Source organism: Tenrec ecaudatus, chromosome 1 (assembly GCF_050624435.1).
Source record: "Tenrec ecaudatus isolate mTenEca1 chromosome 1, mTenEca1.hap1, whole genome shotgun sequence".
NCBI classification, from domain to species: Eukaryota; Metazoa; Chordata; class Mammalia; order Afrosoricida; family Tenrecidae; genus Tenrec; species Tenrec ecaudatus.
Genome location: NC_134530.1, coordinates 13230463 through 13249669, shown reverse-complemented (window position 1 = coordinate 13249669; position 19207 = coordinate 13230463). Strand labels below are relative to the sequence as shown.

General features: G+C 58.4%; 2 protein-coding genes across 2 annotated transcripts in view; one reads left to right on the top strand and one right to left on the bottom strand.

Annotated features, from left to right (window-relative positions):
• The first annotated feature begins 2899 nt into the window (after positions 1-2899).
• SPC24 (SPC24 component of NDC80 kinetochore complex) lies at positions 2900-11633 on the top strand. The gene is made up of 5 exons (XM_075547234.1): positions 2900-3096; positions 9013-9157; positions 9279-9383; positions 9518-9594; positions 9681-11633. The coding sequence occupies exons 1-5, from the start codon at positions 2937-2939 to the stop codon at positions 9785-9787; spliced, it is 594 nt and encodes a 197-aa protein (XP_075403349.1). The 5' UTR covers positions 2900-2936; the 3' UTR covers positions 9788-11633.
• A 5039-nt stretch (positions 11634-16672) lies between these two features.
• LDLR (low density lipoprotein receptor) overlaps positions 16673-19207 on the bottom strand; it is a 34642-nt gene continuing 32107 nt past the window's right edge. The window contains exons 17-18 of the mRNA XM_075547221.1: positions 18682-18857; positions 16673-18052 (exon numbers count right to left, since the gene is read on the bottom strand). Coding sequence (XP_075403336.1) covers positions 18017-18052; positions 18682-18857 — 212 coding nt within the window. The 3' untranslated portion in view covers positions 16673-18016. The remainder of the gene's footprint in view (positions 18053-18681; positions 18858-19207) is intronic.

Here is a 19207-nt window from a genome sequence, read left to right as displayed (position 1 = left end):
AAACAGACACAATGATGCCGCCTGCAGGAGGAAAACCGAGTCAGTGAATGTGTAAGCATCTCAGCACTGGCAGGGGTCTCCACACGGGTGCTCCAGCACCCAGAGCTGCAATGGGGTAGGTTCATGTGGCTTCTCCTTGGGGATGTCTTGCAGGAAGTGAGCCTTGCCAGCTAAAGCAGGGAACTGGCTAAGGCAGTTGCACCCTGGTCCGACCATCAGAAAGCAAGAGACCTGAGAACTCGAAAGGTGAGGCTCACCAAGCCATGTATCCCTCCACCCTTCAATTAACCCCACGTGTTTATCAGCCACGTTGGGACAATTAACTACCTCACCCCCCCCCCACAAGCCCAAATGTCTCTGCAGACTTCTTGACTGCTCCCCAATCCCTGGGTGGTTCTCTAAACTACGTTGCACACAGTCCCTGGTTTACAGGATGGCTCCTCCCCTGGCCCTGGCCCAGTCAGGATGCCCCTCCCCCCAGGTGTTCAGCCCAGATGCCCAGGAATCTGCCATCCACCTGTCCTCCACTGCAGAGTGCCTGTTGGGCCTCTCAATTTAAGGCCATCTGAGGTACAGTGAATTACTTCAAGTGGCCCAATGATTGGGTGAGGCTATGCAAATAAGGTGCTTGTGACCCACCAAGGGGATTGGACAGCTTGTTGCTAATGCAAATAAAGTGTGTGAGATCTTACAGGCTGATGGCTGAGGTTGTGGGTCACCGTGACTGGGCCATGATTTTCAGTGGTTTGGCAGTCAGGCCATTATGGAAGTTGGACGTTTCGTAATGAAGTGGTCATATTCCATCTTGTCATGTGCTTTATGTTTCTCTGCCTGTGGCTGGGGTCCCATTTAGGAACGCGCTGCTCCCGTATTTAATGAGGCAGGATCAGGGTGAGATGTAGATCTTGAGTCACCACCTTATCCCAGTCTCTGCCCATCTGGACACACACCCTCCAGCCACCTCGTTCGCGTTCAGGGGAGTTGCTTTAAGGCTATAGGACCTACATCCAATCTCTAAAGGAATGTTCCGGTAACATTCTCTCTCTGGCTCTGGGTCCTGCATCTAGTTGTTCCTCATCATCAGAGCCCCAGTGTTTGGAACTTGAACAAGCAGTTTGTCCTGAGAGCTGCTGGTTGGGGTTCATCCGTCCCTGAAACCAGATGCGTCAGGAAGAGCCTCCAGCCTGACATCTGACCCAGAGGTTTGAGACCTGCCAGTTTCTTACGACCTGTGGAGCCATTTCCCTGAGGGTCCATGTGCTCTGTGAGAACGGGCCTGTGACTCCCAGGACCTAAGGTCAGGAGGGAGGGGACGGGAGGGAGGACAGTGGATGTTAGAGATGATGGAGCGGTGCCCCAGTTTCAAAAAGTGGGATAAGAGGTTAAGATGCTTTTAACCTCTGCCTCACAGGGACCAGCTTGACCCTGGTCTTTCTCAAAGAAGTCATTTCCTGTGCCTGTTTTAAAGATAAGCAGAATGTTTGTTTCAAGCTGATTTGGGGCTTACTTCTTTTATTTCTGTTATTAGTGGCTGATGATGGACTCCAGACAGACCAGTGGACAGTGTAGGACGGCCAGGCGTCCTGCACTGTTGTTATCGGGTCAGTGTGAGTCAGAAGACTGGACGACACTGAGCAACAACATTTTTAGAGGGAAGAATAGAGTCCTTACCCAGGCTACAGGTCTGGGTCAAGTGCCCTGCTCACCCCACGCTGGCCACACCGGCCTACTGGCTGTTTCTTAAGCATGTTAACTCTTTCCCCACCTCAGAACCTTTGCACATGCCGTTCATTCCCTCCACCTTGCACATTTCTGCCCAGATCTTCTCATCATTCAGGTCCCCGTTGGGTTTTGGAGCTTTCCAAAGCAATGCTTACTGCCTCACGTACCCAGAACTGTTCCCTACTCAGGGCAGTCTTCCCTGGCCTATGACCTTGTTTTATGTCTCATGACCCTGTTTTAATGCCTTTATGGCAGGTATTCCGGAAATGGCTTCGTTTATTTCTTTTGTTTCCCCTGGATAATTGGCAAGTCACTTTCCAAGTTGTGTAGTTGTTGTTGTTTTCCTATGACCTAGAGAAAGATAACCCATCTCGAATCGTGACTCAGTGATTCGGGCTTTAGGACTTCAGCTTCCAGACGAAGGAGAAAGGCGTGGAGACCTAATTCCAAAACTCAACCAGTGATCCTGAAAGATCTCCAGGAAGCTTCCCCAGCATGGTGCCGGAGGACGGTTGGAAGGGAGCCTGGTGGCAAGTGGGGAACGTGCTGGGCTGCTCATCACAAGGCCAGGAGTTCAAATCCACTAGCCCGTCATGGGGATTTCTGCACCTGTTATAATAGGTACAGGCTTGGGAACCCACAGAGGCGGTTCTACCCTGTCCCAGCCCTGTAGGGTCGCTAGTTAGGATGGAGCGACTATGGCGGTTGAGTTTGGTTGGGTTGGCGCCTACTCCACCTTCAATCATCTCGATCATCATCCAATGCTCACACCAACCCTGAGGCAACTGAAGCACAGAGGGGTCAAGTAATTTGCCCAGGCAAACACAGCTAGTGAGTGGCAGAGCTGGGGTTCAAACTCAGTAAATTCAGTTGTTACAGCCTATTTGTTTTTTGGGGGGGTTTGTGCTTTGCCGCCTCTTCGAAGGTCAGCTTCTACGTTTCGTCCCCAGAACCCCGCCCCGCATCCAGCGGGCGCTCCAAGTTCACGGCGACCAACGCGCAGCTGGGGAGCAGCCCGCTCAGGCGCGCAGGAAGGCCCGCGCATGCGCACCAGGAAGGCCCGCGCGCGGGGCACCGCCTCCCTGCGCAGGCGCAGGAGGACCGACCCGTGGCTGGTGACGGACGGGGGAGCCAGCCAATGGAAACGGACCTCTCCCGGAAGGGGCGGGGACGGCGGGCCGTTGAGTTTGCGCGGGGTTCGCGGCGGGGCGGTCATGGCGGCGTTCCGCGACATGGAGGAGCTGAGCCAGGGGCTGCTGAGCCTGCTGGGCACCAACCGCGCCGAGGCGCAGCAGCGACGGCTGCTGGGGCGCTACGAGCAGATGGTGGAGCGGCTGCTGGAGGCGCAGGACGGCGCGGAGCGGCTGCTGCGAGGTGAGGGCCTGCCCCGCCTCCCCCTGCCTCGGTTTCCCCGCCCGTGAAACAGGGCCTCCGGGCCTCAGCCAGCGCCCTGCCCGCGGACGTTGCGTGGGGAACCTGGGCGTTCACAGGGCTGGGCCCATTCCGGGGTCGGAGGGCCAGGTGTGAACCCCTTACCTGGCGGTGGGGTTCGCGCTCACCACCTGGTCTCTCTGCTTAGGTGGTGACGCGTTGGGCTGCGACCCCCAAGGTCAGCCGTTCGACACGGCCAGCCGCGCCGCCGGAGAACGACGGGGCCAGTTTTACCCTGTCCTAGAGGGTCGCTATAACCGGGCGGCGGCGAGTTGCTTCTGTTGTTGTTTATTTTTTAAATGGTTGCAGCTGGTAACCCGCACGCCCTCGTTCAGGTTGCGCAGGCGGTTTGCTGCGTGCCTGCAGGCTCCCAGGTAGCGGCTGCCCCGGGGTGACGGCCGGGGCTGCCAAATGATGGTTCCGAGGCTGCAGTTTGTAGACAGCTAGAGATTGGCCTTTCCTTCCCTGGAGCTGCTCGTGGTTTAGAACCACCCACCTTGCTGGCTAGCAGCCACTTAGGGAGCTCCTTGGCCTGCAGGTCGCCCTGCCGTTAGAGGGCAGACCCGCCCGGGAGAGAAGAAGGTAAACGGGGCAGGTGCTGGGCGGAGGAGAGGTAGTGAGGATTTGTTTGGCGGGCAGGGGTAGGGAGGTAAGGCTTCAGAGAAGATAATGTTTAACCAGAAACCTGCCGGATGGAGGCAGGGAGGGAGGGGGTGGAGGTTGGGCTAGCTGTGGAGTGGACCCCAGCTCCCAGTGATCCCCGAGGACAGAGCAGACTGGCCCCTAAGGAGCCCCACCTCCGAGGGTGGGGGGCACGGCGTCGGGGCTAAGCACCGCCTGCTACCTGGAAGGCTGAAGTTGGATCCCATCAGCTTCTTAGAGACAGGGATGGTAAGACTTTGTCTTATAACCTTCAGAAGTGTCGTCAGGAGAGACCAGTCTCTGGAGAAGGACTTCGTGTTGGATAGGGTCGAGGGGACGTGAAGGAGAGGATGGCCCTCAGTGAGATGGACGGACACAGGGCTGGGACCAGTGGTGAGGCTGGCGCTTGACCAGGCAGGTTTGTTGTGTTGTGCCTCAGGTCTCTGGGTCGGAACCAACTCGCTGGCACTTGACTGCTGCTCCCAGGGAGAGCGATGACATCGTCCACTTCTGTAAGGACTTCAGCGTGGAGCCCCTTGGGGGCAGTCTCACGCGGCCTGGCTTGGAATCTGGCTTGTGGGACGTGATGGGTACAGGGGAGCACCTGGGTGGTCTTTTCCCTCAGACAGCCGGGGCTGGCTGACGTTTTGGTTCGCAGCCAAACACAGGAGAGACCAGACCCTGGAGAAAGAAGGGCGTCGTGCTTGGTAAAGCAGAGGGTCCTTGAGAAAGAGGAAGAGCCACATCCAGGTGGATTGGCACGGTGGCGCCAACTGTGGGCGTCACCCTAAGAGCAATCGTGGGGCCGTCGCAGGACCCGGCAGTGTTTTGCCCTGTTGCACGTGGGGTCTCTGCTTCGGAACACACTCGGGGCACCTAATAACGACACGTAACACCCCAGGCGCCTCACTGTCGCCATCGTCGTGGTCAGAGGCCATGGAGTTGTGTTCGGGATCCTACGTACAAACAACAAAACCACCCATCGTTGCAGCCTGGGCATCAAACCACCTCCCTGAGGGCCTTCCTCATCTGTTGCTTCACCAAACAAAATATCCTTCTCCGGGGGCTGGTCTCTCCGGACCACGTGTCCAAAGTACGTGAGATAAAATCTCGCTGTCCTGGCTTCTAAGGACCATTCTGGCTGCGCCTCGTCCAAGACAGATCTGTTTGGTCTCCTCCTGGCAGTCTGTGGGACGCTCCGTATTCTCCCATCAGCAGCGTCACTCAAAGACCGTATATACTTGAGTGTAGCCAACACGAATATCAGCCGAGGCACCTCATTTTACCACAAAACTGCATTAAAATGTGCCGAAAAACCTGGCTGACACACGAGGATGTCCGGTGTATTGATTCTCCTCCGTGCCCATCTGCCACATGCACAGGAGGTGACCGAGAGTGCCGTGGTTCTCAAAGCGACATCCTTGCTTTTCGACCCTTTCAACGAGGCCTCCCGCAGATTTACCAATACGCTGTCCTTGGGTTTAATGACTGCGGCTTCCAGGAGCGTTGATTATGGATTGTGGATCCGGGAGAGATGCCATCCTCGCCAGCTTCCCTCTGTTCCTCACCTACTGTGATGTGTTACCTTTGGGTACGATGGTGAGGATTTGGGTTTTCTTTTTCCTGCTTTTATAAATCATTTTATTGGGGGCTCTTAGAGCTCTGCTAACCACCCATCCATCCATTGTGTCAAGCACATTTGTATATAGGTTGCCATCATCATTTCCAAAACATTTTCTTTCTACTTGAGCCCTTGGGATCAGCTCTTTTTTTCCACCCTCATGACCCCTTGGTCAATGATAAATTCTTCTTTTTATTAATCATTTTATTGGGGGCCCGTACAACTCTTATCACAATCCATCCATTGTGTCAAGCACATTTGTACATTTGTTGCCATCATCATTCTCAAAACATTTGCTTTCTGCTTGAGCTCTTGGTATCAGCTCCTCATTTTCCCCCTCCCTCCTTCAGTCCCTCCCTCATGAACCCTTGATAATTTATAAATTATTATTTTTTCATGTCTTACACTGACCGGTGTCTCCCTTTAACCACTTTTCTCTTGTCCATCCCCCCTGGGAGGGGGCCATAGATAGATCATTTTTGGTTTTCTTGACATTAAGTTGTAATCCCCACTGAAGACTTTCCATAGATGGTACGAAATAGCCCTTTTTATTGGATCTAAGATGCCAGAGCTGAAATCCCAGTGGCGGCCCTGAGCAGCGCCTCCCACCTGCCCATTAGCATCCAGAGAAGGCACTGACCACTAGAGGGGCTTGTCCCCTGACTGGCAGGCGTCTTACATGCAATGGCATCTTGGTGGTGGCGGTAGGTGCCATCTAGGTCGGTTCCAACTCACAGTGACCCTGTGTATGACAGAATGAAAGCCCTCCCGGCCCAGCCTCATGATGGTCCTTAGGCTTGAGCCCATCTGTGCAGCCCCTGGGGTTGTCTGTCTGTGTCTGGACCAACAACAGCACCACCTGGGGTTGGCACCGGAGAACACCATATTGCCTTGCAGGCCGCCCGAGCTCACACCAGTCCCTCTCATCCTTGGACGGAGAACTCAGCCTGTGCGCCGTTGGGAGCTTGAGCTGGAGTCTAGACCTTGGCTGGAGTGTCAGCCTTGCTTTGTGCCTTGGGCCGGCAGAGCCTCAGACCCTTGGCCATACGTGCCCGAGCCCGCTTGCCAAGCTTGGGGTGGGTGATGTAGGCCAGTCGGCTGAGCTTGTGGTGGACGCCCATGGGGGTCTGAGCCATGGGGTCCACCCCTCGAGAGATTCGCATTGTGATCGGGGTTTCCTGATGCCGTTTCTGTGCCATCTCCAGGGTGGGTTGTGCGTGGTGCGGTGCTTGGACTTCACCATGCCTGCGCCAACGCCTGCTGCCCCTGGAGCGCCAGAGACCAGAAGCGTCCATGTCGCCACGGGACCAGTGCATCTCCTGGCAGGTCCCCAGCCGTTGCTGCCCCTCCACTTTACCAAGCATGCTGTCCTCTCCCAGGGACCGGTCTCCCAACCTGGCCTATAAGGAGCACTCCGGGGGCTCCAGTCAGGAGAGTGCCCCCATTTAGCCTCGTCTCCCGCTCTGTGAAGTGGCCCGGCATCGTGGGGGATGATACTCACCAGACACGATGGCCTGGCCAGTTGGGGCTTTTGTTGTCCCTTCCGTTCTTTGTGCTCGGCAACCCCGTGTGTGTAGGGGAGCTTGGCGCCCCATGGTGTCACTGGCCGTGCGCTTAGAGGCTGCGCAGGGTGGGTTAGAACCGCCAACCTTTCCATCAGTAACCAGATACGTAACTGTGAGTGCCACCTAGAGACTCCTAGCAACACAGCCAGGGGGTTCTGAATGCCTCTTAGAAAATGTTTGCTTTTATCATCCGCCCAAATCAGCCCTCTAGTGGACTCGGCCTTAGCTTGGTCCTATGCAGGGTTTTCCCCAAGAAGGCGGTCCAGGCACCAACAGCCTCGTCCTTCTCTCGGAAAGCAACTGATGGGTTTCAACCGCCAGCCTTGTGGTTAGGGACCTGGTGCCTAACCCACGGTGACACTGGGGCTCCCGTCTAGAGCCTCGTGGGCATGAGTAAGCACAAGGTCGGCAGTTCAAAACCACCAGCCAGCTCTTCCAGAGAAAGATGGGGCTTTAGACTCCCATAAAGGGTCTCAGTCTCAGAAACCCACAGGGTAGCGCTGCCCTGTCCTGTAGGGGCGCCGCGAGTCAGCAGTGAGTCTGGTTTGGTGTGGCTAGACTTACCGACATATTATGCAGAGACACCCCCCCCACCCACACACACATACACACACCATCACCACCACCACCACCCACCCCTTAGGGTTAATGGACCGGAGCCCAGGAGAAAGTGGTTGCTGAGGAAGTCAGCTGGCACTGAGCCTGGCAGGCCTGTGAGTTCCCACGAACCGTGAGGATGTAATTCTAAGCCCAGTGTCCCGGCTAGGGGCCTCCCGCCTCCCGGCACACCTCCTCCTCAGCCCCAGCTGCCTGCTGAAGCTGTGCATGGCGGGCGGGCGTGGGGGTGTCAGGCAGGGAGACTGTCAAGAGGGGGCCAGGAGGGGAAGTCTTATTGCATCAGGTTCAGTCTCAGCAGCTTCGAAGCTACATGTTGGTGGGAGAGTCTGAGCCTCAGTTCTTCCCCTGGGAGAGGGGTGGGAACTGGGGGGGGGGTGTCGCCATGGGGGAGGGCAGGTGTGTGGAATGGACCTCCAAAGGGAGAAAGGGCTCAAAGAGGCCTGATGGCTGTCCAGAGGGCCGGCGGCGGGGGGAGGCTGTGCTCCCAGCCCCTCAGCCAATAAAACAGGAAGTCCGCGGGCACATCACTGCATCATGGGAGCAGCGTAAGCCAGAGCAAACAGCCCGGTCCAAAGGGACTTCTTCCAGGGGTAGGGGTGGGGGGGCGGGTAATGTGCCAAGAGTTTACTGTTTTAGAACCATATGCATTTGCTAGTTTGATAAAAATCAGAATGGACAAGATATGTACCCCCCGGGAGGAGCAGGGCAGTCTTTCAGGGGATGCCTGTGAACTCCCAGGCATTTAGCTCCTCGCCGTTCATTGCGGGAGATGCAGGAGCCCCAGTGACAGAGATGTGGTCTCAGTAGGATCAGGGTTCGTGCCCTGAAGGACCGAGAGGGAGGCCCGGGACTCAGAAAGCAGGCCTGGAGCAGAGAGAAGTGTGCAGTGGAGCAAGGGTGACTCAGGTGCCACCTGGACTGAGCTGGAGGGGTGGGGAGCTACGAGGGGCTGTGAGCAGGGGAGAGTGGAGGGAGCCAGAAGACCAAATGGACCTGCACGCGACTGCAGGAAGCAGCAGTCTGATATGTGGAGGGACAGGATAGCCCCTGAGGACCGGCCTAAGGAAGGTGGGGGGCCTGGAGTTAGGTGAGTTGGGGGCGCACAGCCGCCAGCTAGAGGGCTGACTGCATGGGAAGCCAGCCGCAGCTTTCTCGAGTGGGGACCAGATCGAGGGGTGGTCTAACTTCAGTGGAGGAGTGCAGATAGAGGGGCCGGCTTGTCTTCTTCTGTGGGGGTACTGATGTGTGTTGGGGACGTGCAACTGCAGTTAAGAGGTGCAGGTGTTGACACGGAGTGAGCAGGTGGGGGACTGGGCAGAGAGGTGGGGTGTTGGCTGGAGATGGGGAGCTGGTGGACCCCCCTCCACAGCTCCCCTGGTACGGGACAACAGAACCCGCTCTCTGGCCCCGCAGAGATCCTCACCTCCGAGGAGAAAGTGGCACAAAGCCTGCTGGACACGAAGGAGGAGGCGCACCAGGGCAAGGCGGACGTGCAGGGGCTGGAGGCTGAGCTGGACCAGGCCAGCAAGGAGGACAGCTGCCTGAAGGCCAGCCTCCTATATCCTTTCCTGTGTGCGGGCAGCGGGGCGCCTGCAGCCTCCTTTGCACTGGGAGCTGAGCCGGGAGCCAGAGGGTGCGGGCAGCCCTCCAGGCAAGTGGCCCTTAACCAGCTGTCCTACTCAGCTCACCCGGGAGCTGGAGGAGCTCAAGGAGCTGGAGGCCGAGCTCCAGCAACAAGAGAGGGAGGTGGAAGAAGACACGACGGTCACCATCCCTTCGGCTGTGTAGGTGTCCTGTCCCGTTCCCCCCCACCCCCTGCGTGGTGCCAGGGTGTCTGGCTGCGTGGGGCTGCCGTCCCTGGCTTTCTGCTGGCGTGCATCCTGACCTGAGTAACGTTCCCTCTCGGGTCCTGGGGCAGGTACGTGGCGCAGCTCTATCACCGCATCAGCAAGATCGAGTGGGATTACGAGTGTGAACCGGGCGTGGTCAAAGGCAGTATCCTCCCCAGGCGGGGGAGGGGGTGGCCGGAGGGTTGTGCGGGCCAGAGCTGGGGTGCTTTTCCTTACACCGCCCCACCTCAGTCCATCACGGCCCCAGTGTCGCCCAGCCCATCCACCTGGACAGCACCCAGCTCTCCAAGAAGTTCATCAGTGACCACCTCTGGAGCCTGGTGGACACCAAGTGGTAGCCACGGATCCGGATAAGCTGGGGACATGCTGGGGACGGGGGTGGACTCGGGAAATTACATGTCGACACATACGTGGGTTTTACCAAGCACATTCCTTCCGCGAGTCCCCCTCGGTTCTTAGAGTGGCCGGGAGCCGAGGGAACTCACTTGCCTAGGCTCTGCCAGGAGCTGTTGTCAGGGGTCACTGTGTACCCAGCACCAGAGATAGGAAGTCCCTGCCCCGCCACAGATGCAGGAGCTCCACGCAGAGGATCCTGGACCCTGGAGGATGCCTGCTTCACCAAGGGCGGGGGGCAGCTTTGTTAACACGAGGAGAGTCGGGGGTGCCGGGAACCAGAGCCCAGGAGGGGCAGTTAGCTTCTAGAGTGCTCAGGAGTGACTTCTGGAAGGCAGGGCTCAAGGCAGTCTGTCCAGCCTTAGCCTCAAAGGGCAGCAGACACCGTCACAAGTGTGGAGATGGGGTGGACAGCAGGTCTGCCAGCAGGCTCACCAGCTTGCCCTCTGGGGATCCGCTGCTGCCCCACACTGTGTATGCAGCTTGTGTAGGGACCCATCCTGGTCTCCCGGTGACTGTGTCTGTGGTCACTGGCTCCTCCCTAACCTGCTCCCCACCCTCCTTGGGGAGAAAACCCTCTTAGCGGCCCAGGACACAATCCCCAGCCTCTCTTGCGCTCAACTGAGGCCCGTGATAGCCAAAGGGAAGTGTGTGGGACTCTGGATAGCTCCTTGAAAGACCGGGTCATCCCTCTTATGGCATTTGATGACCTCGGCAGCCATTCTGTTGCATCGAAGGAGGCCGGTGGTCAGTCGTCCGCCCCCTGGGGAAGGCCACAGCCAGATACCAGCCATGGATTCCTTCCTTCCATTTCCTTCTCCTTCAGTTTGTCGTTTTGAGAAAGCACACAACAAAGACATCCACCAGTCCGAGTTTGACCAAGGCACCAAGAAGGGGAAATAGGAGTCTTTTCTGGAAGTGGGGGGGGGTGAATTTCCACAGGCAGGTGATTGAAAGGGAACCCCTGCCTCGCACCATGCACGAAGAAACCAATGCAAAATAGACTTAGGCCCGAGCTGTGCGCCCTCCACCATAAAATTCGGTGGAACAAGCTTTCAACAGTGGATTGCCTAACGGCGCAAAGGGAAGGAAAGCAGGTGGGATCGCATCAGAATGAAACGCTGTTGTGGGCTGAGGGACACCACTGGGAAGACCAGCTACTGGAGGGACTTTTTTTTTGGGGGGGGGCAGCTACACTTTTTCACAGCGCTCTATTACTTTGCATTCCCCCCAGCAGTGACGAGATCATTTGTTGTTTGTTTGACCTCGGCGACCCCAGCAGGCATCCATCTCCCTGTGCCGGTGGTTTGCAGCTCAAATGACTAATGAGACCAAGCATCTTTCCATGTGTTTGGCGGCCATCTGGATGTCCTGCTTGAGTTGAGTTTGAGTTATTCGAATCCCTGTTGGATAGGTGGTTTCCGAAGACATCCTCCCCGCCGGGCCTGTGAGTTTTGAGCCCATTGCTGCAGCCGCTGCGCCACTTCGTTTCCTTTAGGATCTGCCTCTTTTCCCCTAATCTCTTTGACCACGCCTGCCCTTCTCCAGGGAGTTCTTCCCACCCTCGCTGCCCAAGGACATTCCGTCTCTACTTCCTCCAGCACAGACAGACTGGTTCTGGCAGCCCTCTCCCATATTCTTCACCAACACCGTCATCCGAAGTTTCTTCTCCAGGCTTCCTTGCTGTCCACCTCATATGCACAGGCGACCGAACCCAGCACAGCTTGAGGGTTTGTGGAGCAAGCAGACTTGTTGCCCAGTGCAATAAAGCTCCATGATGTGGCTTCTTAACGGCTGTGTCCAAGGGCATTGATGGTAGCCCCCGTGGCTCCCTGTTCTCCACTGCTCATCGGCCCAGTTGGGAAGACGCTCGGTTTCTGTACGTTGACCAGCGATCAAGACTGAAGGCTGTAGCCAGGTATGGGAGGGTACTAGTCCATGTGGTGAATTCCCTCCAGGAATGGCTGCCTTCCTCTGTCAGGAGACTGGATGAACTAGATGGTGCCTGAGCATTGTGATCCGAGATTCCTTAGAAGAATCCTGATCAAAAAGGAGGGGGGATCCAGAACAGAATTTCAACTGCCTATTGACTTGGGGGGGCCATGAAGGCTGGATGAACACTGGACTGGGTCCCTGGTATTACCTTAAACCCAAATTATCCCCCAAAGCCTTAGAATTGAGCAATAGTTGAACTTACAAGGGGGATAGGAAGGAAAAAGCTTGCCTTGAGCATTATGCTCTTAGGAACCATGAGATGAAGTTGACAGCGACGTGACATTAGCTAGGAAGTTCATGGGGGGCACTTCGGACCATTTGCGACTGAGGACTTAAGGCCTGGCCCAGCACAGGCGGGGGCAGGGGCGGAACCCTCCCCGGCCTCCCTGCATGCGGTGCCAAAAAAATCCTGCTGACAGCTGCCGGGCAGCTACCGCCCTGGTCCAGGAACCCTGCCATCCGTAGTAGGTGACTGCGCTGACCTTCCTCCGGCAGGTCCTACGTCCTGAGCTGGAGCGAGCGCCCCAGGCGCACTCCCCTCTGTCCACACATGCGTGGCTGGGCAGCGGGCCTGGGTGGGTGTCTGCAGGGAAGATGGGTGGGGTGGCTGTGCCCGATCTATGCTCTGCCCCTCCCCGGAGAAGCCAGTTGTGGCCTGCTGGCCCTCTGCCACCGCCAGCCTGTGGCCCTAGTTTCCCCCTAGGAAATGGGGCCTTTCTGAGCCCAGGCTGCAAGGGGTCGTGCTTCCCCACCCCCAGGCAGGCCTGAGGCCAGGGCAGTGCTGGCGCCGGGCGGCAGCAAAGTGGGCGAAGAAGGCAGCTTGGGCGGGTGCAGGCCCCGGGCTGATCTCATGGTGGCTGGGAAAGGCCCCAGCCTTTGGCGTGCTTCGGCCCTGACTCACTGGCCACCGCTGGCAGGGCGCCGGGAACAGCCTGGCTCATAGTCTCCCCAGGCACCCCGCCTGCTTCTCTCACTGTGGGACCTCGGAGCCACCCCACCAGCCCCACTCGGAAGGACTGGCGGCGGGCCAGAGGCATGCTGAGCGCGAGGCCCAGGCCCTGTGACTCGGCTCTCCACCCATCGCCTGGTCTTGGTACCCTGCCCAGGGGAAGGAGCTGTCCCCCGGCCAGCTCATACACCCTACACCTGCAGAGCTGCCTGAGCCCCAGCCTGGAGGCCACCTCACAGCAAGGGGCCCCTTGAGCAGTCATCTTGCAGATGGGGAAAGGCACCACCTGCCCAGGGTCAGAAGACATTGACCCAGGCCGGGGCCCACCGCTGCAGCGACGGCACATTTTGACTTGGAGCTGGGACGATGACCTTGGTTTTTTGGATAAAACTGAATCTCAGAAGAAAAAAACAATCTCAGAGAACTCCAACCCACAACGAAGATCACCACGTAGAGGGTCCAGGACAGGGACGGAGCACACACCTGCACAAGGTGGGGCCCAGTGGGTGATGGAGCCTGCAGGCATTCTGGATCCTTCATCTCGGATACACATTGTGCAGGTCTAAGGTCTGCACACCTGGAGAGCTACTGTAGGCCAGGCAGCCAGGGCCTTGCCCTGGCACTTGGCCCTGAACTGAGTCCCAGTTACAGAGGGGGAAGCAGCCTGGTCAGGGAAGCAGGAGGGCAACGGTCAGAGGCTGGATTTGAACCTAGAGTGTCAGGTTTGGAATTGCGGTCTTCCCCCTGGGCCACGGTGGGAGGAACTGAGGGGGCAAAAGGACTGGGGGTGGGGTGGGGGGGCCAGATGTGGGTTCTTAGGGCCTCCTGTTTGTGTAGGGGGCGGTTGGACTAGAGCCACACTGGTCTAATCAGGTGGCTCGAGGACCTCAAAGCAGGGGCCTTTGGTTACTCAAGCGAGGTGGGCGGGTCCTCGGAGACCTGAAGGAGGGCCACACTAGGGGAGGGGAGGACAGGAGGGGGCAATCAGGGCGACCCACACAGATGGAGAAAAGTCAAGCAAATGTGTGTCCACGTCTGTCAGGCCCGGATACAGAGTGCTACGGTTAGCCCCATTCTATAGATGAAGAAACGGAGGCTCGGAGATGGGATCTGTCCAAGGTTTCATGGCTGGTAGGTGGCGGGGCCAGGAGCTGAACCCACAGAGTCTGGATCCACAGGCTGTGGAGGAGCTGGTCCCAGTTAATGAGGACAGCCGGAAGAGGACGCAGTGTTGTAGCAGGCTCCAGTGCAAAGCCTGGGGGCGGGAGCATTCAAGAGGCACCGAGAGCCCCAGGGGGTGGTTGGTTGGTAGGTGCAGTGGAAGGGAACTTTGCTTCTGCCTCCTAACCGGTGTCCCAGTGAGCCAATCGCCCTGTTTCTTACCCCCAGGCAAGGTGCAGGGTGTGGAGTTGGGACACTGCAGCAGGTCCAGCTGCCAGGGGTGGAGGCTGGACTTGACCCAGGACCCTGCCCCTCCCCCAGCCGCCTTAAGCAGCAGGGTGATACATCCCTGCTGGCTCAGATCCCCTGATCATACAGGATCTCACTTCCTCCAGGGCCCCACGACCTGACCAGGGCCAGGAGGCAAGGGATAGCCGGGGCCAAATTCAGGGCAGGAACAGCCCCAGCCTCCCCATCCGCTCCAGGCTGACTCACCACAGCAGCTGTGGCCTGACTCCTGCAGGGCTGTGCGCTCCGGGCTGCCAGGCTCGAGGAGCAGCTTCCTCCTACCGCCCACTTCATGCTGGCAAGAAGTATGGCCCGGGTAGAGATGGGGAGGGCAGTGTTGCCATTGTCAATCTGTCCTACCAGGTGGCAGCCCCCAAGCTCCAGGCTGCCCCCAAGAGCACCCCCCTCCCCTAATACAGCACCCTGTGCTTGGGGCAGCACAGCCTGGACCTAGGGCTACTGGCCTACATGCACACCCTCCACCAGGGTCCTTCTGAGTCCAGCCAACCTAACCGGATCCCCATCCACTCTACCCTTGGCTGGTAGTGAAGAAGGGGACGTGTCTGGGCCCCAAAAGGGGCTATGTCAGCTGAGCCCAATGATGTATATCCCTGAGCCTCCCCTTGTCACCCAACCTCAGGGACCACAATGCGAAGCATGTAAATTAGTCCCCATGGTCCATGGCTGGCCAAATCCACCCCATAGGGTTGAGGAGAGCTGCCCTTTGAAAGGCTGTATCATCTAGTGGGATGGATGGGCTAAAACCGCCCACCTTGTGGTTAGTTGCCCAACGCTTAACCCTCAGCACCACTAGGGCTCCATCGTCCCCCTCTAAGCCGCTCCTCGCTGTCTGGAAAGCCCATTGCCTGCGGGTCCGTTCCGCCACCATCCCAGGAAAGTTTTTAGTACTGTTCTTTGGACGTCTTTGAAAGGTGGACACAGGAAGCCTCCATCACCCCTGCCTCGCCCAGGCGCTGCATCCCAACCCAGTCTAACAACCAGTCCCCCGTGCCACGGGATCCCCAGATCCGGAGCCCGCTCGCTCCAGGCTTATCCGCACTGCAGCCTGCGTCGCTGGAGCCACCTCGCTGAGCCTCGAGGATTCCAGCGGCGCATTGCCCAGCGGCCCGGGTCCCCAGGGGCGTCCGGAACCAGGGCGGCGGCGCCCCCGTGTGGACGACGGCGAGACGGCCGCCGGGCGCGGAGCAGAGGCAAGCTTGAAGCCCGGCAGCCGGGCTTTACCGAGGAAGCAGACGCCCCGCCCCTAGGGAGAGGACTTCATTTCCCAGCATCCCTCACCGACGGCCTGCGTTAGATCAGCCAATGGGAGGGGCCCGCCCACTGCCTGTCTCTGCAGAGAGTACCTGTCTCTGGGTCTCCATGGTCTCCCCTCCGAACTCTAGTCCAGTCTTCAGGCACGGGGCTGAGAGGCTTCTGCAGTGGCTACTTTAGGGCTGCCCCACGAGCCTGCGGCCCCCCCCCCTTTAATAGTACTTGGTCTTGAGTGTGTAGCCTGCGGTAGGTGTGTGCCTGTTGGTACCCTGAGTGGATGCCGCCGCCGTGGTTCGGCACTTAGGCAGGGCCTGCCTTCAGTGCTGCCCTGGCCGGAGGCCGTGGGTGCTGGGGACTGCTGCCCCCGGTTGGTGACACGTGCGCGCATGCAGTCGTGGGTAGTGTGTCTTTGAAGCTCGTGGCTACTCAGCAGCAGATCTGAGGTTCGGATCCGCAGAGTGCACTCCCCCCTCAGGCTGATTTCTCGAGACCTGTTGCCAGACCTTTCTCTGGGGGGACTCAAACCTCTAACCTGGTGAGTACCTACGAACCATTCCCACCAGCCAGATTCCCATCCTTATAGAAGTGCCCCCCATTCTTCTAGGAGCCCCACTGGCACAGTGGGTTTGGGGCTGCTAACTGAAAGGTCAGCGGGTGAAGCCCACCAGCCCTCCTGGGGAGCAAGGTGAGGGTCTCTGCTCTGGACAGGTGTGCTCAGGGGCTATCAAGTAGACAGCGTAGAACTGCCCCTTTTGAGTTGCCAAGACTGCTGACGAGTAGAAAGCCCCCTAGGAGTACCCTGGTGGCTTTGAGTTGCCCACCTCACAAATCACAGCCCAGTGTGTCACCACGACAGGGCTGCTGAGTTGGAATGGTCAGTGTCAGTGGGCCTGATGTTCTCATTCTCCTGGAAAGTGGTGCTTCGGAAGCTTCAGCTCCACACCGGTGTCCCACAGTCCTCAGTAAAGGCATCTCAGATTCCTGAATGGACAGGGGATGTGGCAAAACCTCAGCTCGAGGAAGCTTCACCCACAAGGGGCCTGACCTAGCACCCGGAAGGCTGCACCCTGAGCCCCAGGAAAATGCCCCCCCCCCCCAAACAACGGCCCACCACAGGTGGAGAAAGAAGCTGGCTCCCTGGCGGGCGGCAGCATTAACCAGAGGGTTCATTTCAGAAATTTTTAATCGATCACAGTTAAACATTCAGGCTATAAAAACATTCTATACAGTGGTTTAAAAAGTCACACCCATCCCCCCTTTAAAAGCCACCTGTACACACACCTGGGCATTCTTCAGAGACCCAGAGAATCATTGTACCTTGGGCTGTCAGCGCCCCCACAGGACTAACTAAGTGCAGCAACCGGGTTTTGCAAAAATAAATAGCTCTTCTCTTTCGGAACAGAAGCGGTCATTGCAGCAACTGTACAAAGTGCAAACCTAATAGCCTGGTCCGTACACAAGTCTATTTACATCCGTCCACGGAGGCAGCTTCCCCAGGGGAGGGGCGCGGTGGGCGTAGTGTTTCATCTTCATGTCTGGAACCCCTTCAGATGCCCGACCAGGCCAGCCTGCCCATCCGCTCTGGTCACAGGGTCAGCAGCCAGGGCAGGGGCGCCCACTGTCAGTTCCCTCCACCAGCCCGAGCTCCCGCTTCTGCTTCAACCACATGCCGCTGGCATGCAGGCCCGTCTCACCTCCGCACACACATCAGCACACAGTGCAAAATAGTAAAGCGTCCAATTTACAAACTATACAGCCCTGATCGGAAAAAGTGCATCAAAACAAAGAAGGGGCTCAGGGGAGAGCGGGGCGCCCAGGCCGGGAACTTGCCTTTGCTCACAGGGTGACCTGGTCACTCAGGCACTTAGTTGCTGAAGCGCGGCCGATCACAGGGCTCTCCCAGGGAATGGTCTCTGGTGGCACCACCCCTGTCACACTATGTGCGACTTGTTGGTGCCCATGCCTCGGTCCCCTTGCCAGCCTGAGGGGGGGCAGGTATTTACCTCGCTTCTTGGGCCCTGGGTTGTCTTCCGTGCGTGTCAGGCAGGGGTGAGCACGCTTATTCCTGAGTTAAGGGGATGAGGGAGGCAGGGGCCTGGCTGGCCGGGAGCACCTAGAGCTGCCTTCTCAGCCAATGGTTCCTGTGGCTGGGGTCGAGAACCTGAGAGGTCTCACCTGGCAGCCCAGGTCCATCCCAGCTTGCTAGCACAGAAAGAAAGCGACCACTCCCTGTCCACGCTGGCTTCGTGTCCAGTGGGAAGCATGCGTGCTGCCCAGAGGAATAAATAAATATATGGAACACCGCTCTGGGCAGGCAGGTCTCAGCGAGTACGGGGGGCAGGCGTTGGGCCCCGGTGGCGTGGCACCTCTTCCTTCTTTGGCTGGGATGACAGGAGAGCCGAAGTCTTGGGAGGCGGACAGTCGGTCCAGGGTCCAGGGGAAAAGGGTTTCCCCTGGCCACGACAGCAGCAGCAGGTTTGGGTGGCACAAGACGCGGTGGTGCAGCCGTTCACACGATGTCCTCCTCCAGGCTGACCATCTGCCTCTGTCAGTAGGAGGATCCAAGCCGTCAGCCCAGCTCCCCTCTCCTGCCACGTGGGCCTGGGGCCCTCCCACTTCTCTAGTCGCCTCTGTCTGGGCACCCCCACTCGTGGGCACTTGTGACTATCACACCTCCAGGGCACGCCCCCTAAGGCCCCTCCTGGCCCACGCAGCACATGGCATGCGGTGCCCGACACCTTGCATATGTGACATTGGTAACCCGTCTCCGACCTGGTGGACTTGTGTCTAGCGGGACGGAAGAGTGACGGGGGAGGCGCAGCGGAATGGGCTGCGATGGTTAGAGCACTGGGTCCTGCTGGCCGGGACATGGCTCTCAGAGGTCAGCGGTCACGCAAGCATGCGGTCACCCTCCATGTTCGCGTAGCGGCCTGGTCTTTGGAGCTTACGCCGTGTGGCCCGGTGAAGAGTGGGTATGTGCCCATCAGCAGAGCCACTTCCCTCCCACACCCCACGCTGCTCCAGCCACGAACCAACCACGGGGGTCAACAAGCCACTGACCCCTCAGGCTTGCTGCCCCCAGTCTGTGGTTCATCTGCCTCTCCACCCACCAGGAAAGGGGCCCGCAGCTGCCCCTCGGAGTGCCCGGACACTCGGCTCGCGGCCAGCACTCACTGCGGGGTACGTGTAGCCGTCGGGGTACGAGTAGCTGTCCTGGCTGTGGCAGATGTGGACCTGGTCTTCGGTGGTCTTCTGGTAGACGGGGTTGTCGAAGTTGATGCTGTTGATGCTCTTCAGGCGCCAGTTCTTCCAGAGGAGGAAGGCCCCGAAGCAGAGGAGGATGAGCAGCACTGGGGACGGAGGAGGGGCTGGTTAGGAGTGCTCCTGTCCCCAGTGCCCGGGCCACAAAACACAAAACGTGCTGCTTGCTGCTCAGTCAAGTCCAACTCCCAGCCACCCCATAGGACAGGGTGGAACTGCCCCTGTGGGTTTCCCAGCCTCGTCTTTCTCCGGGGGAGCAGCTGCTGGTCTCCCAGTGCTTAGGGCTCCATGGTGCCGCAGGAAGCCATGCAATGTGGCTGTCTGTCTGTGTCTGTCTGGGAAGCCTGGGAGGAAGGGACGATGTTGTCACACTGGGACCTTGAGGGGCCTACACCCAAGGTGTGGAAGTTGCTGAGTGGGAACCGGTACTTTCTCTGTG